Genomic DNA, 21,368 nt, shown 5'->3' with positions numbered 1-21,368 from the left:
AGGAAACCCATTTCGGCCCATAGATGAGGGTGGGAACGTAGATCGACCGGTAAATCGAGAGCTTCGCTTTAAAACCTTAAACCCTTAAACCTTTTTTTTTGTATTTAATACGACAGGAAACTGTCGTGATCCTGTTTCTATGTATTTATTTTTAGGGTTTTCTGTGTTTAGTTCCTTCCTGTGAGTCTCTGTCTCTGTGTCTTCCTGGTTGATTGTCCCCAGGTGTGTCTCATTCCCTTGATTACCCCCATGTGTATTTAAGTCCACCTGTTGTCTTTGTCTCTTGTCGGGTCCTTGTGTATTCAGTTGCTGCCGGTGCTGAGCCTCTGTGTTTCCGCTCTGCCGTGCTGCCTGCAGAGATCTGGACTGTTTGAGCTGTTCTCTTCATTAAATTCATCATTTCCTTTACATCCTGGGTCCCTGCGTCTCCTCTCAACCACCACACCTAACAGAAACTGCATGTTATTGGGTTTATATGTGATAGGTCAACACAACTTGAATAATTCATACAATTTTGTGCAATCAAATGGTTTAAAACAATTTAATACCTGAAAAGTATTCATTAGCGCTCAAACAACCAAACAGTGTGGGAATCATATCAAACCCTCTTCAGTTTTACACCTCAAAATAAGATTTAGTTCAGCTAATGGTGAGCTGAAGGTTGGCACTTTTCAATAACTTGTCATTTTTTGCTGTGATGAGAGAGAAATGCTGTTGTGGCTTCAGAGCCAATTGACACTAAGTGCTTCTGTAGAAGATTAAAATCCAATCTGTATTTTTAAATATGTGTAAAGCTGTATTAGCGGAGGATGTCATCATCTGCACCATCACATTATTAGCCCCATTATCTAATGGCTTTGGACGCAGCTGCACTGCTGCTCTTCCAGTAAGGAGCATTTGTTTGAGTGCAACGGAAGGAGAGTAGTGCCAAGAAGTAATAAATGCTGCCAGTTCATTTTGGTAATATGACTTCATTAGTTTCTGTTCTGTGAAACACAATCAGATTCCCTTTATAACCAAAATGGGCAAAAGAAATGTGCCAGCAGAAACAGAAAGAAAAGTAATTTTTCAGGAAATAGATGCAAAACAAAAGTTTTTCTGTCCAAAATAAAACGACAGCAAAGATCCATCCAAGCATTTTCTTACACCCTTGTCCCTCAGTGGGGTCGGGAGGGTTGCTGGTTCCTCTCCAGCTAACGTTCTGGGTGAGAGGCGGGGTCACCTGGACAGGTCGCCAGTCTGTCGCAGGGCAACACAGAGACACACAGGACACACAACCACACTCACACCTAGGGGCAATTTGGAGAGGCCAATTAACCTGACAGTCATGTTTTTGGACTGTGGGAGGAAACCGGAGTACCTGGAGAAAACCCACCATGCACAGGGAGAACATGGAGACTCCATGCAGAAAGACCGGGGCCGGGAATCGAACCCAGAACCTTCTTGCTGCAAGGCAACAGCTCTACCAAATGCCCACAGCAAAGATCCATCCAAGCATTTTCTATGTCTTCCTAATCCCCTTTCAGGTTGTGCAGGGAGCATGGAGCCTTCGCAGTGGTCAGTGTGTGACTGTCAGAACCAACACACACACACACACGCACACACACACACACACACACACACACACACACACTCATGACTAAGGTCAATTGTGAGTCACAGAAAGCCAATAATGGGTTCTGGGCCATGAATTCACAAGAAGTGAAAGCATCATAAAAAGAACAAAACTGAGGTTTGGTACATATTTTTTCTGTATTAATTATGTATTTAATGTGAACTTTTTAGTGGAGATAAATTGTTATTTTTGTGCAAAAACTAAAAGCTAATAATCCAGAAACTTAATGGAAAAATTCTAATTTCACTTTGCACTGCCTCTGAGATCCAAAACGTGTCGCTTATCCAAGGTGTGTGTGTGTGTGTGTGTGTGTGTGTGTGTGTGTGTGTGTGTGTGTGTGTGTGTGTGGGCCAGATTTCCTTGTAAATGTAAAATCTTGATACATCATCACTCATTATTTTGCGTTTAACAATGAGGAGGATTGAAATGGAAATGGAAAAGAAAGGAGGCAAAATAAAACATGGGAAAATGTGTCATTTGTTGGTTTTATTACAATCTGGACGTTTTTGTTGCAGTATTGCAGATTTATTTGGACGTTCACGTGTGTGCAAGCAGAGCAGAAATTCTGCAATGTGGAGTGTAAAGAGAAGGGAAAGGCAAAGATTACCCAGGGAGGGAGAAACATGAACTATGCATTCATTTCCCAAAGACTGCTGAAAGGAAAATGTGGAAAGGAAAAAATAAATTGGATCAGAATGAGAAAGGGAGTTTAACTGTTATGCTAAAAGTACTTGTCAAACTCAGTATTTTTCAAAAAAGGAAAAGTTACTTTAGAAAATATGCAAAAATACATCCAGCCAATTTATTGAATCCACTACATTTAATAGGAATGAAGGGCATGAAGAACTGCAATCATTTTTAATGTGTGTAATGAACATTTAAATCTTTGTAAACTCAGGAGTCATTAAGACGAAACCATTGTCATTTTTGTGATCCACGTTTTTAAATGTCTGTTAAATTCTCTGTTATTGTCTGTTCAGTTACATGAAGGCTTGACAATAGTAAGAAAATAAACCACCATAATCAGGAATTAAGGACAAGCTGGTGAGTTATAGACGTATACACTGACACTTCAAAGCAGAAATGTGTGTGTGTGTGTGTGTGTGTGTGTGTGTGTGTGTGTGTGTGTGTGTGTGTGTGTGTGTGTGTGTGTGACAGAAGACTGGAGATGACTGATCATTATGTTTCCCTGTTCATACCTATACATCAGTGAACGACCTGCACTTATACATAAAAACATATGAACTTTGCGTAGACAAGCCCTTTCTGAGTGACACACACACACACAGACACACACACACACACACACGTCCCCGCGTGACTCAGCGGTGTCATATTCACAGTTGAAAGGGAACAGAGTGAGGAATGCAGAACTGTCAGGTTTATTTCTGTCTGCGGCTGGCGCTCTCCTGCAGACGGAGCTTCATGCTCTGATCTGACGCTGCCCCACTTCGCTGTTCCCTCAGCTGGTAAAAATAACAATGATTAACCTCTAAGTGCTGCAACATTCACAACTTATCAAGCATAGCTCTGCACAAACAGGCCAAGCAAAATAATCACCAACTGCTTTTACTTTTTGGGTCTTTTGTCACCTGAGTGCTGATGCTGCATGTTGTTACAGGAGCTGGTGACTAAAAGCAGAGCAGAACAAATTCTCTTTTTCAGACGTAATAAAAACAATGTTTCCACTGACTTGTGAGAATCTCCACAAAGGAAAGCTGAGCGTTCAAACGTTTGATGATTGTAAATTCTAATGGTCGAAATAAAACAGCTCCAGAAGTGACTCCTTAGTTACCGCTAGGTGTTTATGTTTATTAAGCTACTTTTCTTAGTTTATAATATTCAAGCTGTTTCATATTCACTGCTTCATGTGATAAAAGTTGCGTCACTTTGGTCTCAGCTAGCGGTTCGTCTGAAGACTGGTCAGGTGTTTCAGTGAAGCAGTTCTGAGATTTTCTCTCCAGGTTTATGAAAAACCAAACAACAAACTTTATGCAGGTAAAAACCAGGTGAGAATTAAGAGCTTTGCTACCAAATCAGCTGCTGCTGCTTCTACACAAAGCCTTAAAACGTAGCTTCTGTAATTAGCAGAGGAATGTGACTCACGAGGATCAAATCCACCATTTTCCCCATGTAATCAATTTACCTGCAGTTTATTATTTCACAAAACTTACAGGATAAAAAGATTAATTCACACACAAAATGACTGAATCAAGTCTGAGTCCAATAACATATTTAATTTAGTGAATTTAAATTAAATTATGCCAGTTATGAAAAAAGCATCTCTCCAGAGAAGCTCAGACAATTACAACGATTCATTGACTTTGAAGTAATTACTTATCCTGAACAAGCACAGGGCGACCTGTGCTCCTCATTGATAAATGCAAAACAATGAATGATGATGTGTCAAGATTTTACATTTTCAAGAATATCTGGCCCACACACACACACACACACACACACACACACACACACACACGCACACACACACACACACACACACACACACACACCTCTTATAAGCGACATGTTTAGGATCTCAGAGGCTGTGTAAAGTGAAATTAGAATATTTCTATGTTCAAGAATGACAAACATGCTGAATCTGGTATCCTGCCACCATGTCTGGTCATCAAGCTCTCACAGCTGCTAGTTTTTAAGTTTTAAGTTCCACCAATAACTGTGAAAGGAGCTGCAACTCCTGATTCTGTCTGGTTCCTCAGTGTGTCTCACTCTGAGTCCTTCACAAAAACATTTGCAGTCTGGACATTTCATTTGGCATAGAGAAACATTCAGTTGGTTATTTAAAATTGAGCAACTACTGTGGTGTTTAGCATAAACCTGTTATTGATTTTATCAACTTAAATGTTGCATCAAACTGGGACTCGGTGAGATCAGGACATTTCTGCCAGGCTCTGCAGATCAAAATATCTCTGCATGGCTCATTTATGTCATGGAATAAGTTAATGTTAGCTCATGTGCATTTTTTCTTTTCATCTTAACGAAGACACAGATTGTTCTCCCTTTCAATGGAAAACGTTTGAGACCAGAAAACGGACTTTGTCCTCAGATGCATTCAAAGACACAGAAGCTGTGCGTAAAAAATTAAAACTTAAGTGCCGAAGTGCAGAGCGAGCTGCATCTGAGAACATGAATTAACAAAAATTCATAATTAAATAAAGCTGCAGCTACATAAACAGAATTTCTGAAAACACGTCCCAAAGTACAGACATTTTTTCAGAATGTGTTGCAACATGTTTGGCCAAAACCAAAAGCTCGACTAGATTCAGCTAGACTTGTTTTTAATAGGAATTTGTGATGCATTTGAAACTATTACAAAAGATATTCACCAGCAAATACCCTGAATAATTATTTTCAGAGTAATTAATCAATTTATTGAGCACTTATGTTGTGAAATTAAACACACAGGATAAATACTGACACCTGAGAACAATTTGAAGAGACATTTCAATACATCAGTCATATTTTTTCAAGCTTCCATCCATCTATCCATCCATTTCCTTGACACTCTTGTCCCTCAGTGGGGTCGGGAGGGTTGCTGGTGCCTCTCCAGCTAACATTCTGGGCGAGAGGCGGGGTCACCTGGACAGGTCACCTGGACAGGTCGCCAGTCTGTCGCAGGGCAACACAGAGGCACACAGGACAAACAACCATGCACACACACACTCACCTAGGGGCAATTTAGACAGACCAATTAACCTGACAGTCATGTTGTTGGACTGTGGGAGGAAACCGGAGTACCTGGAGAAAACCCACCATGCACAGAGAGAACATGGAGACTCCATGCAGAAAGACCGGGGCTGGGAATCAAACCCAGAACCTTCTTGCTGCAAGGCAAAAGCTCTACCAACTGTGCCATTGTGCAGCCCGGATTCAAGCTTCATCTGAGCATTTATCATTTATAATAAACCAGTTTTCTTGGTGTGCCACAGGAGCCTCATCTTCACTGGCCTGAAGGAAAACGGCACGCTGTATGTTTGTTGGGGCTGCGAACCGGACTTTTGGAGAAGAGTGAGGGACGTTGCTCTTTTCAGTGGAGACGGATCAGAACACATTGTTCATCGCCACGGCTGTGCAGTGATGTCATCTTCATCACTGACTGCCAGAAAACATTCGCCTCACCACGCTCACACTGACTCCAATCTGTCTTCTTGCTGCGAAACTTGGACAGGATGTCCGTGTTTGTTTGTGTGAGCGTTCTGTATGTACAGTGTACTTCCTAAAAATCCCACTTCATCCCCTTCCTTACTGGGATTTGGGTGTGAAGGAGTGGGCAGCATCTTTGGAAAGCTGGGTAAAGTTTTCTGAAAAGCCATTTTAGAGTTGGGGCTGGTAGCACAAAATGTGTGTAAGTGTGTCAGCAGCGCTGCTGTCGCAGTGTGTGTCCCGCTCTGCCAGGCCTGGCTCCCAGCTCAGCCAGAAGAACCAACCAGTAATGAGATCTCATTTCTGGCTGGCCTTCCTGCAGCGATGGCGTCAGCAGATACTGAAAAAGACAATTAGACACTTATTAACCAAGAGATGAACGAGCCGCATGAAAACACTCTAATCCGAGCGGCAAAATGTAAATATTGTTCCAGCTGCTAATTTCCTCCTCCTTTATCCAGTTTTGGGATAAATTAAGTAGATGAAGTGTTGTATAAGTGCAGCGACATTGTATTTATTGTTGTTTATTTTATTTCACAAACATGGTTCAAGCAAAGAAGCAACAATAAAGCATATTTTGCATATTGCTCAACATTAAAACTGTCTGAAAAAAATAAGAAACCACTAAAATGATCAGTTTCTCTGATTTTACTTTTTATATTTATATGTTTGAGTAAAATGAACATTCTATGTATCTGAAACTCCAAGGAAATTTTTGTATTTATTTGCAGAAAATTAACAAAAAAGATGCAGTGCATTCAGACCTCAGATAAACTTCAATAGTAATGTTTTAACTCAGGAAGAGTTCAAATCCATGTTTGGTGGAATAACCAGGATGTTGGGCTCTTCATTTTGTCTAGAGTTACATAAATTTAGCAATTTATTGTAGTTTTTTTCTTATTTGCACCAGTAAGACATTTGTAGATCTATGTTTTTATAGTCACACTCGGTATGTTTTCTGTGTGCCCCAGTAGCCAAGCGATGACATTTTGTTGCCAAATTTACTGTCGTGTTTTTGTGCAATGACAATAAAGAAAGTCTATGAAAATGTTTCACTTTCCACTGGAAAATTTGACATATATTTAAAATGAGATTCATAAATGTATTTGAATGTCAATTTTAACAAAATATGTTGTGTATAATCTCTGAAAAGTATACACAAACTGTTTTGCAAAATAGTAGTGCTGTGCAAAATGCTCATTCATTTAGTCACAGTCTCACGCCTCACTTTTTATATTACAGTTTTCAGTTTACTTTTATGGAGAGCCATTTCAGTCAAAATTAAATAAATAAATAAACAAATAAATAAATAATGAGATATGAAAAATAGATAAATGAAAAAAGGGAAATTGAGAAATTGATCATATGAAAAATAAAGAAATGAAAAATAGGGTTAATGAAAAAGCTAAGTTATTTATTTAACAAATGTTTTTATTTATTTCACTCATTTTCTTCATTTTTTGATTTATTTTACTCATTTTTCATTTATTTCACCCATTTATTTATTTAATTATTTATTTATTTATTTAATTTTTGGCTCAAACGGCTCTCCATATACTTTGAGCCATAACTACTGTTTTAACTTAACACCGATTTAAAAATGTTTAAACATTGTTTTAGTAAATAATATCTGAAGAATCTCTTCAATATTTCAGCTCACATTGAAGATAAGTAGAGAAACTGAACACGGCGCGCTGGATAATAAACAGCAGGACAGTTTGGACACAACTTTGGTCAGTTAGTGTAAAGGTTAGTTAGCCTTTTAGCTCCTAGCTGTAGCAGCTCTGCCGGGCCAATTGGTGGCGCTGTAACTCCGCCACAGAATGGCAGATAAAAAAAACCTGCGAACGCCACCAGATGGCACCATGTTTGTTATTTGTGAGAGTGAGACAATAGAAGAAGAAATGAAGCCAGCATGCCTTTGTTTTAAACAAAGACCTGGCACAAAAATAGAAAGCAAAGCACTTAGCAATTATTTTATTATTTTTATGTTGCTCACAGAGAAATTTTACTGTATCAAAAAAAGAAAGTAAAATTTTAAGCGTCACAATGACAAAATCTCAGCAGGTTCAAAGGGTGTGAATAGATTTGAGAGGCAATATTAAGTTGAAAGGTCTGCACTGGATCACAAAGGAGACTAAACTACTATGCAGGATTATTTTATATCCTGTTCTCGTTCCATTATATATTTTTGGGATGTGATATATTTACCTATAATAAACATCAGTTAATGTACTGCAATGTGGTCGTAAAATATATTCAGTCACAAGTTAATTTAAAGAAAATTTCACTTTCTGCAGGGAGAAGCTGAGAGATTAAGTGTGTGAGTCCGGCTCATAAATTCAGACTTTGCTCTTAGCTTCAAATACATCTTTCTTTGAAAACTCCATATGAGTAATGATCCTTTAAAAGTACAATTTGCCTCTGCCATAATTTTACGGAGTGTTTTCCCTTTCAGTAAACCAGCAGCTTTTCACCACACGGAGGCCTGGCAGTGTGAGATTAGCAGAACCACAGGTCATGAAAAACAATTTCAGTTTCCTTTTCTCTTCTGGTTTTTCCTTCATAAAGTAGGAACAACAACATTCAGCTTTTCTTGATATGATCGTCAATAAAGCAGTGACAGGTTGATAAAATGTGGGTTATTCAAAATAGCCTCACTGTGGTTCTTGAACTCTGACATGAAAGTTTGTTTTGATAGAGGAAAAAATAAAAAATTGACTCGAACTCCCAAACCTTCTGTAAGACGTCTGTGAGATAAGTAACCGTTTCTCTGGAGGCCCGGTTACGTCCCACCTGACCCGCCGCTTTTTACACTGAGATACACCAGGCCAAGAGAAAACTGGCTAAAATAAGCTAAAAGAAGGTAAAGATGTGTTAAACGGATGTTATTTGTAGAAACATATTCAAGGAAAAGCTAAAATACAGACAAATTGATGTTTAACTAACTTATGTTCACGTTAATTCTTCCAATTTTATTTTATACTGTTTATACTTGGCTTTGATTCTGGTCATTTTTAGGCAAAAAATACTAAAATATTATGCAAACCTTATTTTGCAGTCATGTTAAGTTGTGTTTTTACAGTGAATCTATTCGCGCAAGTTAAAATTAAGCTAGCAAAATTAACGTCGATCAACTCTCGCCTCTCTGTTTCTTCCCTTGCTAACAAACTTTATCAAAGTAACGCAAAGTTTTCTCATCAAAATGTGTTGGATTATTATTATTCAGCCTGACACAATCTGCATACATAAAAAGCCTCTTCTTTGGTTAACTCAAGCAGAAACACTCCAGTCATTAGACGACGTTCTCACACCTTTCTCATGGCTTCCTAATGCCGGCCGTATCTATTCCTGTTGAAGCCTGCAGCGCGCAGCATGCTGCAGCAGCTGCAGCAGCAGCGTGCATGTGAAGCAGCAGCTGGTGTGAGGCTGGAAACCCAACGCTGGCACACACACACACACACACACACACACACACACACACACACACGCATATGTCAGAGACCAGATATGACAACAACAGGGCCCCTCATTCGGGTATTTTTGTCTTTAGACTCTTAGAAGACAACTTCAGCTTCATATTTCATTGGAAAATGTTTCAGGGAAGTCAAATCTAAAAAATTGAATAATTCTCAACATGCGCTGCTTGATTTCTATTTTTGTCTTATCAAATTACCAGGATCATGATGTGATTCTGCTAAGCGATAAGCAGTTAATGGCCTTTTTATGGACTAAATATCTATTAGCCTATTTGTTTATCTCATTCAATCTTATTAAATTGTTTTAAACTCTAATCTGTGGATACACCATGTTCATCACTGAATAAAAAAGTCCACTTTTTACAGAGTATTACAATTTATTATTACAATCCTGGGTTATTATGTTTTATCTTAATCATAAAAAGTTGCAGTAATGATAACAATCAAGCTCTATTAGAGTAAATCACTGTGGAAATGTTCTGAAAAATTGATGTTCATTGCTTTGCATTGCAGTTGTTTCCATGTTTCTGATGATATTTTATGCTGTGAAACAATGTTTCCTGCCCTGCATGTGTTCAGATGTTTCCCTGCTTTAACACATTTCATCCATAAAACTACACATCAGTAAAACCTGTTAATCAGTGATCAATTGAAATTTTATGTGCTGCAGCAGGGAAACAGTGTATAAACACCTCCGACTTCTGACCAGCAGAAATGTTTTGCATACAATAAAAGTAACTAATCAAATATTATCACAAAGTGCATAAGCTAAATTTGTGGAAAATGATCAAATGATCTTCTCGGAGATATTAAAGACTCCAGATCAACATCTTGATACCAGGAGGAAACTATTTATTATTAGTCTAACCAACATTAGACTCTCCTCCACCTCCTCCTCCTCCTTCTTTCTTTTCCTTCTTCTAGAAAAGTTCAACTTGATGCTTTAAGGATGCAAGTAATATTTTTAATACATACTGTGTTTTAGCTTGGTCTTCAAATTGTCTGCTTACCTTTTGAGCAAAGTTAATATTTGGAAATTCAAGTCAGCAAACGATAAATTGATCAAATCTTTACTTGTACTAGACACTCAGTGACACCATGATTGTTTTGGTCGCGTCCTGTCGATAGGCAGATTGTCGTATGGACACAGACTGAAATAGCCTCTGCTGTACATGCAGACATGTAGAGGAACATTCGTCCTGCTTTCTATGTATGTGACCAACATGTTAGGAATTCACACAGCACATCTAGTTCAACTAAACGTGCATCATGTCTTTGTGTGAGATCGTGTCCCTAAATAATCAGAGCTGGACGCAGGTGATGTCATGCTGTTGTGTATAGCAGGTCAACTCACAGGACAGTTTGTGATTCATCCCATTGATGCATAAGGACAGAAATCAGGGAGTTACTAAAACCACCTGTTCCCTGAACTCCAGCGGGAGAAATTCCACTCCTCAGTAACTGTGTGTGTGTGTGTGTGTGTGTGTCTGTCAGCAACAAGACACGTGGAGGCTGCATCACTTCCTTTACGACCGGTTCCTATTTAAAGGTGGTGGCGGTGCCAGGGGGGCTGCAGCCGACCAGCACCGCCTGCCCTGCGCATCCTTCACACCAGCAGCTCCCCCGCCGACCCGCCGGAGGATCCGGAAGCCTCTGGATGTTTCTGCAGACATCTGTGGAGTCTTTTAAAGGCTGAGCAGCCGGCAAGATCGTCAGCAAAGTTTTGTTCAAATTTTGAGATCGGAAAGTTTTCCTTGAATTTTTTCACTTTTTCAGCAGGAGAAAACCTTTTGCAAACTTTGATTTCAAAATTTTGACAGCATTTCAAGCAGATCGTGTTGTGCTAACATCTTGTATGAAATTGTTTTTTTATATAATCACTGGAAGAAACAGCAACAGCAATTACAAGACTTTATCTAAGCGAAATATTGATTAAACACAAATATTTGGAAACCATCGTGTCAGAATGAGTAGAGGAGACGCCGCCGCCGTTTCACCGCAGGAACCGCAGCCATTTAAACGGGCTCAGCGCAGAATCAAATGCGCTGCGATGGTGGCGAACCTGGCTAAGAGTTGGCAAGGATGGGCCAGCGAACATGCAGGCCAACAGGATTCAATCCCAACTGGCTGGATGCCTTCATCTGTAGAGGAGGAAGGCAAAAAAGACCAAAGCCACGTGGTAAAACTCAGCGTTACTCCACGAGTAATCAAAGCAGAACCCGGGGATGGCAAAGAAAACAAAATCCGGACCTGCTCCGTCACCAGGACTGTCCAGCTGAAACGCAGCGAGTGCAGCAGCAGCAACGTCATAAACGAAATCCGTGACAAAATGGAGTCCGGTCCCGAAGAGAGCAAGCCGTTTCTGGGCAATGAGTCGCCAACACGGCGCCGTCAGATGAGGGCGCTGCAGAGCGCGGAAGCTGCAGGACCAGGTGGGAACATCCAGGACAGGAAGATGATGCTCCAGGAGAAGAAACTGAGCTCCAGAAGCAGCAGCGTGGAGACAGAGGACAGCGGACTGGGGGAGGACGGGGGACTCAGCGACAACAGCGACTCCAAGGCCGAACAAAGTGAAGGCCTAGTTAAAGCACGAGCCAACAGGCCAAAGGTAAAGAGCTTAAAGCACAGACATGAACAAATAGAACATGAAAAACATCTATGAGGATCGTAAAGGAGCCCTGAAAAATCAACAGATGATCTTACATGTTCAGATTGTTTGAGCTTTTTAAGCCGCCTTCATCTCAGTCATTCAGCAGTTTTTAAAAATCATAGATTAGTTTCTCCAGGGAATATTAAATAATAGAACATAAAAACATGGTTAAGAATTATGTAAATATCAGTAAACTTGAGTTATTTGCTTATTTTGTTGAATAGTCCAATAGTTTATCCGAAGTTTTGTGTGGATTACAGATTTCTGACATGTAAACAAACAGAACAAATATGATTAAAACCATGAAGGAATATCAACGTTTAGGTTCTAAATGTAATAATATCTGCACCTTCATCAGCGATGACCTGAACAAATGGGACCTGATTACTGCTTAGCTGCTTTGGCATTCGAACAGATGGGTAGTGGGGGTGAAAATAATATTTTTTCATTTGTTTATTATTATTACCAGCCCAAAATATAACTACATTTATAATTACTTCCCTTTCCACAAATTACATCTGCTTGCGAAATGCTGAAAACCTTTTATTGAAAATAGTTTTCAAGTTGATTCTTCATCTGTTTATCGTTTAAAGAAAATATCCCACTGGTTGTTCCTATAACAGGCTTTGATTGATTTAATTTCATTAGATTCTTATTCAACGATAAACTTTTTTCCATAAGAGGAATGGAAAGTTTCCCGAACAGTAAATGTGTCGTATGTCTGAATAAGATGCAGAAAAAAGTAAAAGCCTTATTATGACATGATCACAGGCCTTAAAGTGACCTGAAGAATCCAAATCCTCCACGGACGGCAAACAGAACAACAGTTGCATAACTCTAATACTAACATGTCTGCCATAAAAGGCTGAGGACCCCGTGGCATATCCAAGGAGTCACCAGGGACAACGTCCGGGTTGTAAAAAGACACACACACACACACACACACACACACACGCCGCGTCTGCGGTGCAATGGAATATATGTCAATAAATATCGTCACATTCTGCAACGTGTTTTCCAACCTGATGACCTTCAGGTGGAACAGCCAGAGCAAAACAGAGCAGAGGGATCATTGGAGGACAGGGGCGTAAAACACACACTTTGAAAAAAAATATATGAGAAAGTTGCATTTTCTATTTGGTGACACAAACGAAACTGGGAAGATTTAATGTAAACCAGGAAAGGAAAGTAAGATAAATATAACTGACCAAGTTTCCTGCGTGGATCCGACTGTTTCCATTGGTTGTCAGTGATGATGAAGGACAAAAGCAGCAAATTCAAAGGTTCACAGTAGAAAATGTGGTGTTAATATTTCAGTGTTAACCTAATTTAATCTAAATAGAGTATTTATAACTATATGAAGTGTAAATAAAATAACATTGATTATGTAAAACTTTACTGTAGTAATCAATGTTATTTTTTAAACTCCTCTTTATTTACAGGATCACATCCTAACTGATCCGACTGATATTAAATGTTATTTTAAACCCTTTTCATTTCATTTATAAAAAATGAACATGCAATAATGCTGAGAACTCAATATTAACATTCATAAATTAGCTCTAATAAAAAAAGAACTGCAACTGCTGCAAACCATATCATTTATACAGACGTTTAATCATGGTTTTATAAAGTCCATATGGTTTGAGGGAAACCCTGTAGCAAAGACCTGACTTTACTTTTCACAATGCAACTACCAAAGGGATCTAAAGGCGGCAATCAGGAGGCCAGATGAGCCGAGGGAAAAGAAAGAGAAGACTTCGAGGATGTCTGAACGCTAAAAAATATCCTGATATTTCATTGAAAATACTTAATCTAATGTGGATGAGTGTATGCTCTACTTTTTTAAATGTATATTGTGTTTGTACTGCAGGATCACCTGCAGAACGACTTCACAGAACCAGAGATTTTCCAAAGATTGCACCATGTAATTCTGAGCATTTTGGTTTACTCAGAAAACATTTTCCAAAACTTCACAGTATGCAAGCGAACGGTCAAAGCAAATGTCAAGCTGGATATCTATTTCAAGAAGTGAGCTGGAGTTTATTTCAAGACTAAAGGTCATTAATCTCAAATTATAACCGTCACAAGCCGATGGAAAATGGTTGATGCCAAAGTTTTCCACACATTGAAAGGAGGAAAAAATGATCAGTTTTTGGGTAAAAACCAAAACTGATCACAAACAGAAGCTGCATTTCCACTTATAGTATAATAATTGAGCAAACTGGCATTTCAAAAATCTATTTTCTTAATGGAAAATAGATTTTCAAACAATATATTTTATCACAACATGATTTCAAGCAACATTTAGATCTAATGTTTTGGTGCTAGAACGGGGTGTTATTTTTGGATGTGTAGAAATTGCACCATTTGCGGCGGAACTGGAATGGAAGCCATTTTTCAGATCACGAGTCACATGACAGATGTTACTGCTGGTGAAAACCAAGAAGAAGACAACAGGAAGCAGTTGGAGGATCATGTTTTTGATGTTTTTTATGACTTATCTGGTGAACAAACTTATTCTTGTGGGATTTTTTTGTTTCTTCTTATTATGTTTTTTTACATTAGTGGAATATTGACACAATTTTGTGCACATTTGTAACAAACGCAACAAGAGAAAAGTCTAATTTTGACTTTTAAGATTCATGACTGTCTTTATAAATATGTTATGAATTGTCAGTTTTAACTCTACTTTTTATCTGCAGATTAAGATTGCCTCCATGGGTGACATCAAAAGCCGCTGGCAGCAGTGGTCCGAGCAGCACATGGAGGGCCAGAAGCTCAACCCGTTCAGCGAGGAGTTTGACTACGACTTTGCGATGTCTCAGCGTCTCCGCAAAGGGGATTCTGGCTACGGTCGGCCCAAAGACGGCTCCAAAACCGCTGAGAGAGGAGACCGGGCCCACAAGCACATCCACAGAGAGATGGAGGAAATGGTCTGGATCATCCAGGACATGGGCTTCAAAGACAAGGAGGGTCGGACTATCATCAGCTTTGGAAGACTCTTCGATCGCTACGTGAAGATTTCAGACAAGGTGGTGGGGATTCTTCTGCGCTGCCGCAAACACAAGATGCTGGACTTTGAGGGGGAAATGCTGTGGAAAGGACAGGATGACGATGTTATTATCACACTGAGAGACTGAGGACAGAAAAGCTCATTATTCAGCTCTTTCATGAAACATAAATAAAGCATTTATAGAGTTCAAACATAGTAAACAGACGGAGCACAGAGATACAAGACTGAACAAAATACAGACCAGTTTCTGGAAACACACACACACACACACACATTTCCCTGTGCCTCATTAGTTCTCATATATATGCTGAGATGAAGGGTAGCTATCTTTAGCATGCTAACTATGTGTGCCTTGCTAGCTATGCTACATGCTAGAGGACTTGGAAATCCAACAATATGCCAGTTATGCTGCGACTTTCCTCTGATTGCAGCTGAAGAAGCAGAACTTCATGATCTGTAAAGAAATCACATCCAGTCCGTGTTTTACTTATTATTATTACTTATTATTATATTATTTTACTTATTTATTTTATTTCAAACAGGTTTTAAAAACAAGAGAACAAGCAACCAGTGGGACGAGAAAAATATTCATAACCAAGAGCAAAATGATTTGTTTACCACGACTTTTCTGTTAGCACAGGAGTTAGAAGTGAACATTTATTTCTGATGTTTAAACATATTTTGTCTGAAACAAAAGAAGAAAACTGAATGTGCCATCAGAAGGAAAATACAGTAAAAGAGCTAATAGTAGAGATATATCAAAATAAATCCAAGAGTATTTAGAGCTTTTTCTAGCGACATGATTTTAATTATGAAAAACACATTAAAAATGTTTAGTGTATTTTGAATAGGATTTGATGAACATTTCATATTTTGCGAATGTATTTGACAAAAACAGATTAATGTAGGTTGTAGAGGCTAACTTAAACTATTGTGTTAAATTGTTTTATAAATAAATATTTAATATTTAGTGTGTTTACAGCAGTGAATCAATGCAGCAAACCTCTGAACGGCAACCAGATATTTGACAAACAGTAAAAGGAATCTTAAATATTTTTGCCACATGGTTTAAAATAGTCGTAAATTGAAATGTTTTACTTAATGTTTAGATTTAGTACATCCACTCTGAGAACGATCTAAAGTTGAGTAAAACTTTAACTTGAAATATTTTAAAATGTGTGAACAATTTTCTTCTTTCAAAGTGAAAGTGTGGAAGTCTTCTTACAGAAGGAACTTTAAAAAAACGTGCATTTATTGTGAAAGGTCGTATGTCACATGTTGTGTTTGGTGTTACATGGTAGTAAATAAATTCTGAGAGAGATTGACCTTCTGTTGATCAAGAAATGGTAACTTTCACTTTTTGGGTCCAGCTCTTTCTGCACCACTGCAGTGAGTCCAGATTATCCAACTTATGAATAGACATTGTGATATTAGACCTCCTTCTCTTGAGGCAGACACCGATCCTCAACCAGAAACCTCATTTCTCCGCTGGGAACCACGGCCTCAGACATTTCAACACGAGTTGGCCCGTTAACCACGGGCCTGTGGTTCAGGCTCGTTCGTTTTCACACACCTTTCACACACGACACAGCAGAAGTCACGCTCTAAGCATGCAGGTAATGAAACAGCCACACTTTTCTGCACTCGGTGCCTTTTCTGCAATTCCCATTCACAACGTTTTAGCAACAATCATTATCAGTATTTTGTGAAGACTCTTACAAAATGTACATTTACTGTGTCTGATAAATACTCCTAAAACAAAATCCAGACAGTTTAGGTGGACTAGCTAAAGCAAAAATATCAACATTGATGTCGAAGTTCATTTCTGCATCATCAAACTTCTGGCCAGCGTTTGAAAGCAGCTTTAAATTCTTACCATATGACGGAAATCTTCAGAGGCTCATATGTGGCTGAAGCTGATGTGGTAAAATCATAGACATGAATATGTGGAAGCCTCACTGAGTTCTACGTTTCATCGCCGCCATCTTGAATGTGGCAGTAGAGCTACAAGAGGTCCCTGATTCATGTGCTGCAAGGGCTTCTTTCAGTTGTTTTACATCCCAAACTGGATCCACTGGTATTACCTTTCACAGGTAACAATGAAAGAAAGTAGAAACGTAATTTTCACGAGCAGAATTTCTTGACATGGCAGCCAGAAACTGGTTTCTAAACAAGCCAGAAGTGTTTCCTACGCGACTAAATTGACCCAAAGTAACTACTGTGATTGTTATTTTCTTAGCTAATGGGTTAAAATAGTTTGTTGAATTGCACTTTATGAAGTTTAGTCCACTTACATGGATTTATTAAACACTTCCAAACAACACCATATCTTATCCTTCTTTAAAATAATCATTGTCAATGTTATTTTTTCTATCATTCTAGACAATATGCTTATTTCTGTTTCTTTAGATCCTTTAATACAAAAGTACATCTTACTCCACACACTTCAGCCTCAGAGTTAAACCCCCAATGACAAAACATCTCACAAATAATCAGCTGCTGCCGTAGGAGAGAGGAGGACTCGGTGTTTTTCAGATTGCAGGCTGCCATTTAAAATCAGGCAGTATAATGCATCAGTTATGCTAAATGACTGTCATAATTATTGAATAGTGAATAAACAATGCCACCTGCCTTGCAGCAGTGTGTGTGGGTCTGTGAAGGGGGTCAGAGGTCAGTGCTTTGTGGAGGTTTTGGAAATATCTGGGACTCTCTGCTTCAGCTCACTGACCATTTTCAACAGGCGTCAGCTATTGTGTAACAGGTGAAAGTATTGATTTTACCCACAAATACTAATAAGACACTCCAGCTGCGTTATTACTTATATTGCGGCTCAAATGGAAGAATATGTTGTGGCCTTTAAAAGCTGTGTGATGTTCAGTTTTCTAGACGTTTACTGCAGAACCTTCAGGTTCTGTTGGATCCTGCAGGAAACCCTCTGAAGCCTCTCTGATGTTAAAACGGTCCGTCCAGATTCTGATGGAAAAATCCATCTTTTGTTACTACAATCCTTCTCTACTGAAAGTCAAATCAAACACTTCATTTGACCTTTGCTGCTTTTTTAAATTTTTGTTACAAATACATCGCAGCTGATTTATTTACAGATTTTTTTTCCACCAAAATCCATAAAAGAAAAATATTTACCGCTGGAAGAATTACGTAGATCTGAATACTAGAAAATGCATAAAAAAGCATTCAAGTTTCCCCTTTCTTTATGTGAAATAAAGGTTTTAGGCTGCAAGAAAAGCAGGCAGTGATGAAGCAGAGCGTCTCGGTGTGAGCGCAGCTCCCTCCTCCGTGCAGACGCACACGGCTATGCGGTGTTGTTTGAAGATGTAATTTCTCCTGTGGAGGAAATGATTTATGTTTCAATTTGCCTTTGCTCCATTAGAGGGCCTCCTGTTGCTTAGTCCAATTCCTCTGTGTGAATTTATCTTTCTGTGTTTTGTGCATGCAAGTCACGCCTGCACTTGAGCTTACGGTGTGAGCGTGTCCTCTGTCTGTGCTTTAGAGCGACCTGGCTTCCTGTCACGCTACTGTGTGTGTGTGTGTGTGTGTGTGTGTGTGTGTGTGTGTGTGTGTGTGTGTGTGTGTGTGTGTGTGTGTGCGTGTGCGTGCGTGTGTGTGTGTGTGATAAGAGAGACGTTAATACAAGCTGATTGGTTTGACCACCAGGGAGTCCCAACATCTGCCACAAAGGCAGATGGAGGGAGGGAGCCGCTCTGATGGAATGAGTGGAAAGCAGATCCAGTGGCATCTTCAAGTTTTGACAGGTCAGAATTTAATTTGTGAAAATAGTGACTGTAAGAGAAAATAACCTCCCTGATGTGTTTTACACTGAGGTGGGCAGAGTATCCAAAGATTGTAGTCAAGTCAGATCCATCCATCCATTTTCTTTGCACCCTTGTCCCTCAGTGGGGTCAGGAGGGTTGCTGGTTCCTCTCCAGCTAGTGTACAGGGCGAGAGGCGGGTTACACCCTGGACAGGTCGCCAGGCTGTCGCAGGGCCAAGTCAGAAGCACTTCAACATATTTTTACTCAAGTAAAAGTAAAAATAGCTGCCCAAGAAATTACTCAAGAGTAAAAAGTATTTCTAAAATAAGTCTATTCAGGTCCTGACTAACAGATCAAATTATTATCAGACGAACCAAAATATAAAGTTAAGAGAAAATGTTGGTATTTTGAGGATGAAAATGAGAATAATTCATATAAATAACAAGAAATGTTTCCAAATCCATCCATCCATTTTCTTGCACCCTTGTCCCTCAGTGGGGTCAGGAGGTGCTGGTGCCTCTCCAGCTAGTGTACAGGGCGAGAGGCGGGGTCACCTGGACAGGTCACCTGGACAGGTCACCTGGACAGGTCGCCAGTCTGTCGCAGGGCAACACAGAGGCACACAGGACACACAACCAGGCACACACACACTCTCACCTAGGGACAATTTGGAGAGGCCAATTAACCTGACAGTCATGTTTTTGGACTGTGGGAGGAAACCGGAGTACCTGGAGAAAACCCACCATGCAGAGGGAGAACATGCAGACTCCATGCAGAAAGACCAGGGCCGGGAATCAAACCCAGAACCTTCTTGCTGCAAGGCAACAGCTCTACCAACCGCACCACTGTGCAGAGCCAGTTTCCAAATCAGTTTCTTTCATTAAAAAAACTTATGAAACATTAACACAAAACACAAGTGTGTGTCTGCGTTGATGAATGTTTGGTTAAAACATGTTTGTTTTTCATTCAGTGGGTAGAAAATCCAGAAATTTTACATAAGTAAAAGTAGAAATACTTCATAATATAACTACTCAAGTAAAAGTAAAACGTACAATGCAGTAAAAATATTTTTTTTTTCAAAAAAGTTGCTCAATTAAACGTAACCAGTTGCTTCCCAACTCTGATATGACATTAAATAAATGCCGCAGATTCAAACAGCACACAGGAATGGAGTTAAACTATTTTATTGACAGCTGGATTAGAACACCAGTTACACCAAATTGTGCATTTACTCAACAACCGAACAGTTTGTCAGATAATCTGCAAATATATCCAGAATCTAAATGCAGTGAATAAAACTAAAGTTGCATCATCGTTTTCCTGCCCTGATAACAAATCAGTCCTCAAGGTGCCAAAACGTGAGCAATAAATAAAAGCGATGCACACATGCTTCTGCTGCTTAGCGCTGCGCTAACACCAGGTTTATGCAAACATTTGTTGGTGTTGATCAAGTGAAGCTAAAAAAAAAAGGAAACAGGATTTTCAAATGGAGACTGTATCCAGTGAAGATATTTAACATCAGAAACGACAGACAGCTGAAACCTGTGAAGGTGAGGCTTAAAACAGACACAAACTATCCCTGGGTAGAAGCTCTAGACGGAGGAAAACAGATTTATAATCAGCTTTGCTTTTACAAATCTGTTTCTAACAACAACAACAAAAAGGCCTGAAGAACCTTATGACACCCTCCCAAAGACCAAAACATCTCCTTCCAGCATATATATATAAATATACATGTGTGGAAGGAAGAAATGTTTGGAAATTTAAATAATTCCGACATGAAACTTTAAGGCTGTGAATGGAAATATTATGGCTTCGTATCGTAAGAGCAGTACAGAATCACATCAGGGTGTTTTGAGCGGCTGAATCACAAAGACGGCAAAATGTGACGAAAATAGATGAAAGATGATTTCATCTTTGATTCTCAGCAGAGTAAGACAGCCTGAAAATGTTTTCGCTCGTGCTCATGTGGGACACATCAGATGGGAGGATGCTCCAGATGGCATGAGGGGGAACGTTTTTATGAGTATTGCTGGAGAAGATGGAGGGTATAGTTTAATAACCGCTGCGTCTGCACAGCAGCAGCGCAGAGGAAATCTTCCACCAGCCAGTGTTTGGTGTTGTATCAACCCTCTTGTCCTCCCACTCCTTCACCGAAATGTTCTTTCAAAATGACACACTGCCACTCAAAACATGAAGAAACATAATCAAATTTCTTGTTGCTTGATGAGAAAGACATTTTCATGAGCAATGTTTCACATCTTAGGTGCATTTTCTGCAAAAACACACATTTCCACCAAAAGTTTCCCTAAACAAATCAGTCTGAATGTTTCCTGTGTCATGATTTAAATGTTGTGAATTATTTCTGTATATCACAACGATGTAATTGCCACTAGATCAAACTATCCTTAAAAAGGAATAGTTGATTTAACCAATTATAGTTATTCATCATTACTAAAATACAAATTTATTAATAGCTAGAAACAGTTACAATTTCTTGAAATCCTGGACATAAAATCAATTTGGACATAAAATCAGTTGGAACTAAAAAATGCCAACATGAAAAAGTGTCACGTCGGAAAGGCTGAGACCAGTTTGAAGTTAAAATATTTAACTTGAGATATTTAGTGTATTTTACTGAGTTTTGCAGAACTGCAACCAAACAGACGTTCAG

The 21,368-nt window shown here is 39.2% G+C and overlaps 1 protein-coding gene and 1 long non-coding RNA gene across 3 annotated transcripts; one reads left to right on the top strand and one right to left on the bottom strand.

The window, feature by feature from the left end:
• Nucleotides 1-4,992: 4,992 nt before the first annotated feature.
• On the bottom strand, nucleotides 4,993-10,727 carry LOC145551612 (uncharacterized). 2 transcript variants are annotated; one of them, XR_014087480.1, is made up of 2 exons: nucleotides 9,094-10,727; nucleotides 4,993-6,119 (listed from the first exon to the last, which is right to left on the bottom strand). It is a non-coding gene; the product is annotated as an uncharacterized LOC145551612 (long non-coding RNA). The 2 variants fall into 2 exon arrangements; XR_014087479.1 differs by having other exon boundaries at nucleotides 10,618-10,727.
• Nucleotides 10,728-10,832: 105 nt separating this feature from the next.
• On the top strand, nucleotides 10,833-16,249 carry abraa (actin binding Rho activating protein a). Its single transcript, XM_008408294.3, has 2 exons — nucleotides 10,833-11,866; nucleotides 14,614-16,249. The coding sequence occupies exons 1-2, from the start codon at nucleotides 11,225-11,227 to the stop codon at nucleotides 15,049-15,051; spliced, it is 1,080 nt and encodes a 359-aa protein (XP_008406516.1). The 5' UTR covers nucleotides 10,833-11,224; the 3' UTR covers nucleotides 15,052-16,249.
• The last annotated feature ends 5,119 nt before the right edge of the window (nucleotides 16,250-21,368 follow it).

This window comes from Poecilia reticulata, chromosome 5 (assembly GCF_904066995.2).
Source record: "Poecilia reticulata chromosome 5, P_reticulata-male-v2, whole genome shotgun sequence".
Taxonomy (NCBI): Eukaryota; Metazoa; Chordata; class Actinopteri; order Cyprinodontiformes; family Poeciliidae; genus Poecilia; species Poecilia reticulata.
The sequence above is the reverse complement of the archived record's forward strand: the minus strand, read 5'-3'. Positions and strand labels throughout refer to the sequence as shown.

What these genes read in the sequence shown, in the direction of transcription:
- abraa (XM_008408294.3), top strand. Translation starts at nt 11,225, where the DNA reads ATGAGTAGAGGAGACGCCGCCGCCGTTTCACCGCAGGAACCGCAGCCA. An exon ending in CACGAGCCAACAGGCCAAAG is followed by an intron (nt 11,867 to 14,613) that starts GTAAAGAGCTTA and finishes TTTTATCTGCAG; the next exon opens with ATTAAGATTGCCTCCATGGG.